Here is a 13,261-nt window from a genome sequence, read left to right on the forward strand (position 1 = left end):
AAGAGAAACACCAGCAGACAAACTTAATGGGTTAGGTTAGGCTTGCCTCATAGTGTCCAGTTTGGCAACTCCAGTATGGCAATAAAATTAAGTCAGCTGGTTAATTAAATAAATAGAGAGCCTGACAAAGAAAAAGGCAAACACTCTAGGATTTTGTTAGACCGCCCTAAGCTTTGAATACGATGTACAATTTGGTAAGAAATTCATGCATGTTAATGAGTCCTCATGCTCCGTGTTTAAGTTTCACATTTTAAGTCTTGGAATATGTCTATGCAATCAGGGATGAGAAAATGACCAGGTTGGTCAATTTCTTACCAAATTGTACATCGTATTCAAAGCTTAGGGCGGTCTAACAAAATCCTAGAGTGTTTGTCTTTTTCTTTGTCAGGCTCTCTATTTACACATTACACACTCTCTATTTATGGAGCAGCTTCATTATACCATAAAAATAAAGTTATTTTATTCTAACCAATTACATTCTGTTAAAAAAACATGTCTTTGTTAAGCTAAACAGTGCTGTCATTGTCTTTTAAACAAACCAGTTCTACCATTGCTTCTTATCTATTGGACTTTGAATACACAAACCTTGAAGACCATAAAATAAAACAAGGATGTATAAAACAAATGGATAAATTTTACAAGAATTATAATTAAACTGTTGAAACCTATTAGGACATATCTTATTTGTCATAATATACACTATATGAACAAAGTATTTGTCCAAACCTGCAATGACATTGCATTGAAATACTGTCCATGTACTTCAATATAGAGTTGGTCCACGTTTTGCCTTTATACCAGCTTTCACTCTTCTTGGGAGGCAGTCCATAAAACTTTTGTGTTTCAGTGAGAATTCATGCTTATTCATTCTGTAGAGCATTTATGAAGTCAGGCACTAATGTTGGACGAGAAGGCCTGGCTTGCAATCTCCGTTCCAGTTCACCCCAAAGGTGCTCAGTGGGTTGAGGTCACTGGGCTTTGTGCAGGCCAGTCAATTCTTCCACACCAAACTCATCAAACCACGTCTTTGTAGTCATTGCTTTGTGCACTGGGGCACAGTCATGTTGGAACAGAAGTGGGCCTTTCCCAAACTGTTTCTACAAAGTTGAAAGCATAGCATTGTCCAAGATGTATGCTTAAGTATTAAGATAATGAAACACGTGAATTCAATAATTAACAGGTTTGGCTATGTGTACTACATAAAACTTGAGTGAACTCTTGAAAACCACATTTCCCATGAAGCATTGCGCGCGGCCGCGTTTTGGTGGGCGGGGCTTAGCGTGGCGTAACAGCTCTTGCGTTGTCTGGAGTAAAAAATTGTTTGACAGGGCGTCAGGAGGCAGGCAGGCGGTGGGCGGCGTGCGAGCTAGAGAGACGTGCATCCTCGCCGAGTGAACCGCTGTCACTTTGTTTTTTTTATTCTTCTTCTTTAATAATAATAATAAAAAAATCTCCTTATCTGTAACCGTGTGCACTTCCGTGAGAGGGAGAGGGATCTTTGAGGTGAAGTACAGCAACAGGGCGCAGTGCACGGTGCACGCGATGCCGCTGAGCAACACGGGGAGCTCGCGCCACTAGCACCGGCGCCTCGCCGCTACTGCGGAATAAAGCGACATGCGAGGAGGTGAAGGAGGAGGAACAAGTGGAAGAGAATACAGACCATGGAGCTTCAGTGAAGCCGAGCAGAAAAGACAGAGCTAGCTAGGCTAACCGGCTTTAATTGGCGTCATACATGCGAAGTTACTCGTGCTCAGAGCAAAAGTAGCGCGAGACAAAAGGAACTGCAGAGTCTTAGAGCGCGCGCCAAAGAAGACCGAAGAGTTGAGAATGTTACGGAGAGGGCTGAATTTGCTGGTAAGTCACGTTACTGCTTCAAACACACACACACACACACACACACAGCTGCGTTCCTCGCCGCTACTGGAGTGGCGGTTAGTAAAAGCGTGACAGGGGGAGGCAGCGGCTTCTCCTCTGTTAGCGCCTTATTCCACTTCCTCGCGCGAGCTCGAAGTAACGCTGTTTTCCCCCCCTTCCCGCTAACGCTGCTAACAGCGTGTTCAGTGTCGACTTGTTGGACAATTTGTTTCCTGGTACAATAGTATGTGTTTTTAAACGTAGCGCGTGGCTAAACACAAAGTCAGGAAGAGGCGACTGCTGTGAGAGATCACTGCTCCTGATAACAACATCCACTTCCTCCTGCTCGGGGAGAAAAACTCCATGACTTCTCCATGACTTCTCCACAACACTGTGCCACATCCCCAGGGGCTGAATGAATGAACACACACTGACAATTTTTATGAGAGCTCTGTTCCTGCACAGCTCTTACCGAGAGCAGGAGATCCAGCAAGACTGAAATCCATTCAGCCAAATCAGATTAGTTTTCGAAGAGCTGCAACTTTAATCTAATACTACTCCAGTGTTGCAGTCATTCTCCTTTGAATCCGAGAATTAATTCCCTAATGACTCTCATTAGATGGGAAGTGCTTGGCTAAATCATGCAGCTCAGACAGCATGCATTATATCTAATGATTCTGTTTAGCTGGTTGTCAGCACATGGCACTGCTGGAAGCTCGACTCGACTGTTTTCTTGTGCTGCTGACATGCCCGAAATCATCTTCGTGCATATGAAGCACAAGTCATTTGTGCCCGAGTTGTTGTACGACTTGGCAAATTTGCTTCCAGCTAATAATATGTTTAAACAGCAATAACTGTTTTGTTGTTTTGCTGATGAATTTGTGAAGTCAGAAATCGTTTTTTTCTGCAGGACGACATAAAGAAGGTCATACAATGTGAAAAACTTCTTTCATCTTAGAAACACTGGGCGCAAGGTGGAAATACACCCACAGTGGGATACCTGGCCATTTTGTGAAACGCATGTTTATCCTGTTTCCTTCTCAGTTTATTCACCTGCTAGTTTCCACCCACGCACCAGCCAGCTCTCCCCATCATACGACAACTACTACCTGATAGCCCATGCATCCTCAGGTACATATGAAACCGGCCAAGCACATAATGCTCCTGCTGCATCATAGGGGGAAGAAATCACTATATGGCCTCTTTCACATGCACAAACATACAGATGCCCTTGATCGCTTAGTGGTGCTGTGACATGACAGAGGAGTGAGAGAGAGTTTCACTCCCTTGGCTCCTGGCACCATTGGAATTTGAATTTGCAATTTGTCTGCTTTTTAATGTGCCAATTTAATTGAGGGTACTGGGTATGTGGGTAAATCTGGGGTATCCTAGATGAGATAAAGTTTTCCACTTCAGTGTTTGTAGTCACTCCTAGTCTTGGTGCAGTAGTGAAACATGGCCTCAGGTAAGGCAGTCAGCCAAACCTGAGCATATGATGACAAAAGCAATAAATTACACCTGACTCGGACGCATGACTCCATTGTTTTAAGTGACTAAAATACTTTATCATTTTGTTTTTAGTAAACCGGCCAGCTATTTTGCAGGTAGCTGCAAATTACAAAACTATAGCGATGGCCCTCAGCAAACCGTGTCTTGCTGACTTGCTTGTTTTTCCTGCCAAGTGGGGACAAGTGAAAACCACAAGTGTCGTATATATTCACATTCACTTCTCTGTATTGTTCTTCTGCTCTTTTACTTGCACTGCCAGACATTAAGGAGGTTACATCTTGACCTTTGTGCATTTTATTGCATTTTCGATACACTCAGGTTTGACCCGTTGCATTGCTCATGGCTCTTTTACAAAGGCTTCATTTCTGCACTGAGCAAGTGTACTGCCTGTGTAATCACCTGTTGAGACTTTGACTTACAGTATGAGTCAGGCGACGTGAGCCATATAGATACTACCTATAATAGACTAAGTGCTGTATAATGATGAGGCTATTCGCTCTGACCCTTTCTTCAGCATTTCTTTGCATGGCTCAGCATATTTGCTCTACATTCGCTGCTATTTTGTAGTGTAGACATCCAGACAGGCTTTCTGATGTTATTGTTATGCATGATGGATTTCTGGATCAAGCTAATTGTAATAAGTGATGCGTATTGTCCTCCACAAAGCCACAGACTGTATAGTCTGTGACATAGATACAGTATTAACAAGCTTATGTGTGTAATGTGTGTTGATTTGTCTAAAGCAAATACTTGTGTATATACAGCATAACCAGTTGAAAAGGTAAAAGGTGCCACTCTGTGTGCTGTTGCTGCTTGGCGCAGGTGTGTTGATTTAGACTTTTTCTGTTTGACAAATAGGAGTTCCTGGTTGAGTGAGGGTTTTGTTTGGAGGTTGAGAATTGAAAATTATGTAATTATAACTTGCTTTTAGTGCTGCAAAATAATTCATCCCCATTTACAAAAATTACCATAAATGTACAATATACCTGTTCTATTATTTTATTATAACATGCTCAGACATAACAGCTAGGGTTGCACATTTTTCTTACCTGATAAATGAACACCTTAACAATTGGTAAAAAAAAAAAAAGAAGAAGAAAAAATAATCTCATCTGTATACGTATAAAACAGAAATTCTGTTTGGCCTGCTGCCAGTGGACGGTGTAGCGGGCGTCCCTTACCATGTTACTCTATGGGGTGTCATTAAATGTAACAGCAGACAGTGTCATCATCAACTTTTATGTAGTCCTAAGAGGTAATGATATATCTGTTGAAACATTAGAGCAGCGTGAGAAGCAGCAGCGAATTGACCGCACTCTCAGTTCACAGGTTAACGGTAGCACACGGGTGTCAGGATCAGCATGCGGGCGAGCCGTAGGTACCCACTTGTTATTAATAATTTATGATAATCAGAAGCACATGTCTCTCTAAGTTTCCCACACGTTGTGGCAGCCCTCCACAGCATCGACATTGACCGACCACATATATTAATTTTCCTTTCTGTGTTATTTAAAAGGTATTTAAATGTGCACAGAACATTGATTTACTTAGATTCAGTGTGCATAGATTGTTTGTTCATGTAAATCACTTGTGAAGGGATAAACAAGTTAAATAACGATGAATGGTCAGTGATCATCTTGTGATGGAGATGGTGAAAAAAGAAGTCGATCGTTAAGCAGACCAAGTCAATCTGGTGTTCGCGAAAGAAATTGCAGCGACCCTAAGTTATTAGCAACCATAAGGTAAGGAGCCTGGCTAGTGGGGTAGTGTTAAGCCATTTTTACACAATCGATACCCAGTGTTCACATTGTTTTTGCTTTCCGCGTGTGTGTATACTTTTCGAAACAGCAGGTTTTTGAGCCACTATTAAATATAAGAAAAGAAAAGAATGAGGAAGTTAACTTTCGTGCTATGCCTAATATTATTGATATTTTGAAAATAATGTCGAACGATGTTTTTGCAAGAACGATTTTCTACATACCTGTAGGTCAGAGGAAAAGATTGGCGTGTGCTACGTGTACACATAGGTTTCGGAGGAGACTGATGTCACTGATGATGTCACATCTAATCCGCGATCTACTTCTGTTCTTGTGTACCATTGCTTTAATGTCTTATTCCAACAATGCCCGAGTACGCTATATCTCTCTCGTCAGCGGAATCGGGTGCTGTTCCTGAGCCTAGAACAATTGTTCTCAGTGATTAAAACCAGACTTTGGGGTTAAATGTTCTTGGAAACGATCCCAGGGCCCTAATGTGAAAACACCCCTGGATTAGAGTTCGGGTACTGTGGTTACCACTACATGCAAAATACACTTAGTTTAACATTCAGTTTAAGATTTTTAATTGGTTAAATTCTTAACTGTAATTAATCAGGAATTAGGGATTAATAATGACCATTGTATACAGAGAATAAAGTATTAGCTATTATGGAAACAGCTTACTTACATTTGTACTTAAAGTCTGTACCTGAAGTGGCAGTAATACCTTCTCAAATGTTCTTTCAAGGAGGTAATAAACAAACCTAATGGGGATTTGAATTTTAGGTGTGATCAGAAATTAAGCTTCTTGAATTAAATGCTGGTTTGTTGCCATGGTTTTAGGTGACTGTGTTGATTTGCACATCACATTGAATCTGCGTTAGATGTGAGCAAAATTGAATTTTTTTTTAGATATTTTCCTCTTCTTGTTTGCAGCAATAACAGTAATGCCCGCCTCAGATAATTCTATCACTAGTTTAGGCTTGTATTGCAAACATGCCATATAAACAACATTTTATAAATTTATTTTTTGCTAATACAGCAAGGATTTCTGTAGGACAATGTTTAGTTAAAAACATTTTTGGAAGGGTTCTCTAGTGTCGATGTTTTTGTATCAGTCAAAGGTCATGCTATAACTTTAACATTTCCAGCATGCCAGGGTTTCCACAACAGAGAACTTTGTGCTTCTCAGTAACATGACCAGAACCACTGTTTATAACTATGCTTGATAAAAAGGAAGACTACTAAAATAAACTTTTTATTTGAAGCACATACAGTGCAGTAGAGCTGAATCTTTTCTCTCATCTCTCAAGTTAGAGTTGGACCTGATGACCTCGTTTTATGTTGACATTGTGGGACTCTTGAGTAAAGCCTTTTACCCTACCTTCTGCAGGGTTGCTGTGTCATGGTTGACCATGTGCTCTGAGCCCAGCTCTCAAGGAATAATGTGTGTGTGTGTGTGTGTGTGTGTGTTGTGTGGAAATTTTGCGTTACTATCATGTGTGTCAGTGAGTGACAAAGTCTTCTGTATCTTTAGATAAAAAAAAAGTGTCTGCACACAAGCTGGAATTGATATAAATTGAATAATACACTAATAATAATAATAAAGCACAATAAAACTGTATGTGCTGTTATTGGAAAATAATCATCCCCTTCTGCACTATTGTGTTTAATTCCTTACCAACTGACTGCTAAGGAAAGTAACAAGACAGTATATACTGTATGTTCGAAGAAGCATGAAGTATCTTGAATTGTAATCAGAGAGGTTACAGAGGAATCGCACGAAGCGTTAAAATTTTTATTTAAACAGTCGCACGAACGTATGTATTTCATTTCCACCCTTAATACCACCAAACAAAGCTGAACAGAAAAGCAGAAATGCAGTTTGCATTAATTCTCAGTAACATGATGCCATTACAGCGATCTTAAAAAGTTTTGATAAACCTATTAGAGTAGGACAGATCACATAACTGCTTACATGTGTGTTATCTGGTATAGCCAGTGCTATCTTGTGAACAGGGTGGAGGCCTGATAGTAGTATGATGGCATTCACTGTTTAGTTTTTTTGACAAGAGAAGCACAAGAGAAAGTCTTCCAAACAGACCAAAGCATTTCACTTGTTAGAGACGGTCAGCCAAGTTGTTTAGACTGTCGACTCGTTCCTTTCCCACATCCTTGACACTTGGTACACATCCTTCTGCCTCAGGTTAGGGTGGAGTCTGCAAAGCCAAAGTTCTGATAGCCGCATTGAACACATGTTTTTGAAGCGAACCCCTGAAGAGATCTGAAGACGGAGGTGATTGTGTTAACAGTAGCCTAAACCCCCCCAAAGATTGCATACTTTTGATGTTTACACAAGCAAGTTCTTTGCTCTTTTTTTGGAGATTCCTCCCTTTGTATTATTTCCACAATGTTTTTGTTTTCCCTGCCGCCTTGCTCTTTCTTCTTTTCTTTTTGATGGCTTGTTTAGAGTTTTTCAGTGCATTACTACATGTTCTGCTGGTCACAAAACCTGTTGTTCGGGTTATTTGAGTAAACCCACATAGAACATCATAAACATACACACAAATACACTAACACCACCACTACAGCCTTCCCTGTGTCCTCTACTCGGAGTGACTTTGAGTTGCGTGTACATCATGGAGCGCTCCATATCTTCCCTGCAATGCTGCAGTAATACCACCACCGTTGCCATCTGGCCTGCAGTTATGATTTTGCATCATCACTGCCCATTTCTGTATACGAGTCGCCCAGTGAGAAGTGACCGAGGAAAACTGACGGCGTCAGCGCCGTTTATGGCCTCTAGTGTCCCACTAGTCTGTCCACTTAAATTGGGTTCTACTGAGCACTCCTGTGTTTGCTTGTTTCGCAGGCTGTTAAGCAAGTGGAAATCAGCAGCACTGTTCTGTATCAGATTGCTCCCTTGTATTAGGACTTTGGGAATATTCTTGGTCCCATAATAGCCCCAGTCCACCTGTTGGGGCCAAAAGTTAAACCGATGACAGTGTTGAGAGAGAGAGAGAGAGTGAAAGAGCAGCAGGGCTCGGAGGTGAGTTGGGATAAAAGGGGATAAGCAAAGGCCTCCCCGGGCGCTGTGATTTATCAGTCCTGTTTCATCCAGAGAGCTGCATATCGATTAGAGACGCACTCTGCTTTCCCGCCATTTGTCTTGTGCTCAGTCTCCCCTCCATCCCCAACAATCTTACCTTAACTGGCAGAAAGACAGAAATGCTTACACTCACTTTCGCTCCCTCTGTCTTCCTTTACGGATTGAAAGAGTAGTCCGCCTCTTTCCTTCGCGCCGCAGAGGGGTCGGAATAAGGGAAAAGACCGAACCGAAAGCATACACGTAAAACCAGCAACACGTACCGCGTCAACTGCTGTATCCTTCAGATTCTTCCAGACACTGCGACAGTGAAATAGGACAGGGGCTGGTGGAGTGTTTGGTGGATCATAATATTACCTGGCCTTTTGTCAATCTCCAGCTAAAATTGAAAGCTGAATTCTCAGTTTGTAGTGTTAAATAATTCAGTGGGCTCATTTATTTTAAAATACTCCTCTCAGTGCTTCTCCTTTCCAAACTCGCTCTGCCCAAGATGCATTTCTGCTCTGTTTACATAAAGCCTCATCCGAAGATTCCCTTTGCCATGCTTCAGCTCTCAGCAGTACTCTGAGAGTGCTCGCGTAGACATGTGAAGAGGATGATGAAAGGTTTGTGTGTGTGTGTGAGGGAGAGAAAGACAAATAGTAAGGAGACCGAGTGAGGTATTTTGTAATGGTGAAAGCCAATATTACTTTTAGAGCTTCATCTAAAAACTGCTGCTCACGGCATCAGGACAACACGCACATAGAGAGGCTGGTGGGTTAATTGCAGACGATGCTGTATGGACGGCTGTAGATTTCAAATGCTGTATATTTTTATGACTCTCCCTATGCAACATGGGATAATTAACTGAACAGTAATTACAACCAGGATTGCCAGTTGAATAATAAAAGATAATGACATCAGAAGTCTGCGTGCTGAAATGCAGCTTTTTTTTTTTTTTTTTTTTTAGGCCTGTCAGCATTTTCTTTTTAAACAGCACATCAGGAAGCGAGTGCAACTCCAGCCAAAAGAGCCAAAGTTGTTTCTTCCTTTCCCGTTACATGGGATAAAAGCCACAATGGAGTCAAAAAGATTGTTAGTCATCGACACAGTGTAGTAAGGAGAGAGTGTAGCATGAGGACTTGCTCTTTGGTTCTACCAGGATGGGGAATATAAACAAAATATGCTGTTACTGTTAAATAAAAACAAAATATTATTTATTATACCACAATCTAAAGTATCGTCATAATGTTAATTAATTTTCAGTTAAAGTGAATCAGGTCTAACTACAGTGCAACTTGCTTTGTTCAACTTGCACACTTGATTTTCTATTCTCTTAAAATAAAAGATGAGTTTGCCACTTCAAAACACAAGTTTTATGTCTATTGACTTAAAGTCTATTCTAGGAGAGACACACACACACAAACTGAGCGATTTGGGAATGCCAAATAACCTAATCTGCTTGTCTTTGGACTGCGGGAGAAAATGGAGAACCCTGAGGAAGCCCACCAGGCACAGGGAAAACATGCAAACTGCATATACACAGACCTGATACGGGAATTGAACCCTCGACCCTGAAGGTGTGAGGTCACAATGCTAACCACCTTGCCGCCTTACGGCTCATCATGATTTCTTTTATTTTACTTTTAGTATATTTGAGTCATAATTGATATCCAGCATTATGAACGCTTTTACGTTTAATGCAATAAGACTAACTTCCTGAGAATAAAAAAAAAAAACGTGTGATCTAATAAAAATTTCCTGTCTGATTTCAGTTCATTGGATCAGTATCAATTCACAGTTTTAAGTTATTCAGGTTAACCTTTAAAAGTTAAATGGTCAAATTCCTTAGAAATACACCTCAGCAGAAAATACAAACTGCTTCCATTTTCCTCAACTAGTAAGCGTGCCATGTCTTTTTTTTTTTTTTCTTGTTGTTATGGCTGGTTGGCGCAATACTGCCACCTACTGGACTGGAGTGTGGAGATGCTTGGCAGAAAAACATTGCGACATGACATTTAAACTATGAACAACACAAGTTACACTAGATACTTTCAGTCATTTTAATGCTCCAAAATCTAAGGTATAAAATTTACCGGCTGGAGTCAAATCAGACAGTAAATTTTAGTGCTCTTGAATAAAATAAAAAAAAAAAATGTTTGAAAATTGATTTAAATCAAATTGAATCAGACTGAGAGTTTCCTATGATTTTAAAGCTTTAATTGTAAGATATTTATCTTAATATTAAAAAACTTTCTTGCATTGTAACATGGAATTAATTGTGCTGACTTCTACTATAATCACTGTGTTGTACATCTAGTCATGAACATTTTATTAATGGTTTGGTAAAGATGTTTAAGATTTGATTGGTTACGACAGACCAATCAAATCCTTACAATCTCTACAATTCCAAATGTCTGTATCCAACAAGATCTGAGTTCACATAGTCTCAACTGCCTGAGCCATTTATTTCGCCTTCCATAACATAAGCAATAGTTTATGACCGTACCTGGTCCCAAAGCATGGATGAGAAAGGAGAAGGGTTGGGTGTCAGGTTAGCAACCTGACTTCGTTAAAAAAATACTAATAAATGAACTATTGAAATGATGGTGCCCATCCCCCAATGTTCTCGACTTAATGGGAGGTAAAAACAAACAAACACAAAAAAAAAACACATCCTCATTCCTCTGAGTAAGTTAATCATGAATGAGGATAGGCTGTGCAGAACAACAGTTATGGTCAGCAGCAAGCAGGAAGTGGAATATTTCCCCAATTCCTTAAGGTCGGGTGTGGAAGAACATTTTGTTCCTGATAAGTTAACAATGTGGTCAGCAAGGGACAGAGTGTCAACAAGTGTCAGTTTTTTAAAATTTTTTATCTGCCAAATAAGATTACAATCCACACATAAACCCCACAGATCATCACACAGCTACCATCGAGGCACCAGTAAATTACTCCTGTTTTCCTGATTAAAATAAAGAATGATGTGTACAGGACATGTGCGATCTGATATCATGATCCAGCTGCGATGCTCATCTGACACGCATGAGCTACAGTATCATGGACAATGTTTTATTTCAACTGAAATCATACAGATTAAAGATTCAAGCATGACTGTTTACATGGACGCTGATCTAAGATGATGTGTGTTTACATGCTCCACGCACTTTAATCATAATATAGCTTTTTTTTGTCATGTGCCAAGTGGTTCTCCCTGCTGTGAAAGGTTTAATGTGCTAGAAATATAATATAGAGAGCGAAAGTATTTGTCTTACCCAAACTTTAAGGTTAGGTTAAGCTTCCCATCTTTATCAGCAAATCCCTTCTTCTGTGTTATGATTAGTTACAAGACCTTCATGATTTGGTGGGTAGATGCTTTTCTACGTATGGAATGGAGAGCCAATCAGTGCTCATTTCTCAGCTTGTGCAGCCAGTGGAGGAAAGTACAGGCAAAGGTGGGAGAGAGTTGTTCTGATGGAATTTAATGATTGGGAATCGACACAATATTTCTTTCCAGGGAACTCGTCAGTTAATATTACAAACATCACGCATATATGCTAAGAATGAACATAATTATTTTGACAGTCAAGAAATCATTCACCCATTACATGTATAAGCATCTCTGCGGGACCCCACACCCCCATTTGTATGAGAAAATGAGACATAATTTTTCTTCCCGAAAATGCCTCATGTTCTTTGAATATTTACTCCAACCGGTCTGAGGCAAGAAGTGCTTTGACAAGCGTGATTCATTTATGCTGTGATTCAACAGCCGAAAAGCATGATGTCTGCTGCAAAATGTTTGTGCTGGAGATAAGTGTCGCAGTGATAGGAGGATCGCTGCGGTTGAAACTGAACACAGATTTGCTAAGCAAACGGAACGTAAAATATTTCCCCAAAAAATAATTTCTGGCAAGCACAGTTAAGACAGGATTAGATGATAAACTAAGGACACTAAATTCTTGTCTCTTTTGGCTGCTGCTTGCAGACTCTTACTTCAACCATGGTCAGGTGGTTTGTGTTCAGCTGCAAGGAGTGTGCCATCCCAGCACTAAGGCTTCCTGTGGTTTTTCTTGCCTACTTCATGATTTTCCTTATGCCTTCAGCATTCTCGCATTCCAGCGCAGTCTGACTGAGATCTTCTCAGTGACCAAAAACAGCATGTTTCAGCCCTGCAGCTCAGTTTAATAAAGGATGGTATTAAAAGCTTTTTTACGATGTGACAAATTCTCTCTTACATTATAACTCTGTTCTGAACTGATGCTGCTTGTGTCACTCTGTCGAAAAGGATTACACAGAGCATTACAGCACAGGAAAGGCTGTGCAACACTCTGGCCATTTCTCACTTCGTTTCTGCAGAGAGGACACTGCATTAATCAAGACCAGGCCACGGAGCAACATGCCTGCTGTTGTTGCCCCTGTTGCTCAAACACCCTCAGCTGCTTCTCAATACACGACACGCTGGTGCTATTTAAACACTCTACTGTGAAGCTGCCTTCAATGGATGCAAAAGAAAGCACTTCATACTGGCTTGTAACACGGCAGAGGAACTGCTCGACACAGTGACAGCTGAAAGCTGGTGTTTATCGCTGGTAATCTTTATAGTGCTAAATGTCATGCCTTTACAGCTCAGAGCGGAGATAAATAATAGATTGAGGGGAGAAATCAAACCCCCTGTGGCTACATGCGGCTCTTCCGAATCTCCCCAGCAAGCTGCTCCACAGCCAGCATCCCTGTGGCACATTTACTGCTGCAGATAAGGACGTTCACGTTGTGACGGGTTACAGCACAGACAGTGAGAGTGCTTTTAATATACGTCTCTTTCTTTGCCCCTGGCACTGCAAATTTCTGCTGATAAGTCATTTTGTCTTTCTAAAAAGTATAAATTATGTGATTTTAAATAATATACAGTATATTCGAAGGGTGTTCAAGTCAAACCGGGATTAGTGATTTCTCTTGTGAACGAAGGTGTAAAACCGACGGACATTCACAGTAGACTTTAAGCACAGTTCGGTGATGAGACTCTTTTGCTGCAGTAAAGCATTTAAATGGCGAA

General features: G+C 40.6%; 1 protein-coding gene across 5 annotated transcripts in view; it reads left to right on the plus strand.

Moving 5' to 3' along the window:
* Positions 1-1,337: 1,337 nt before the first annotated feature.
* Positions 1,338-13,261, plus strand: part of atp11c (ATPase phospholipid transporting 11C) — a 70,912-nt gene continuing 58,988 nt past the window's right edge. For all 5 annotated transcript variants that reach the window (XM_053505765.1, XM_053505766.1, XM_053505768.1 and 2 more), the window contains exon 1: positions 1,338-1,854. In XM_053505765.1, the coding sequence (XP_053361740.1) occupies positions 1,828-1,854 (27 nt within the window). In that variant the 5' untranslated portion in view covers positions 1,338-1,827. The remainder of the gene's footprint in view (positions 1,855-13,261) is intronic.

Source organism: Clarias gariepinus, chromosome 10 (genome assembly GCF_024256425.1).
Source record: "Clarias gariepinus isolate MV-2021 ecotype Netherlands chromosome 10, CGAR_prim_01v2, whole genome shotgun sequence".
Classification (NCBI taxonomy): domain Eukaryota; kingdom Metazoa; phylum Chordata; class Actinopteri; order Siluriformes; family Clariidae; genus Clarias; species Clarias gariepinus.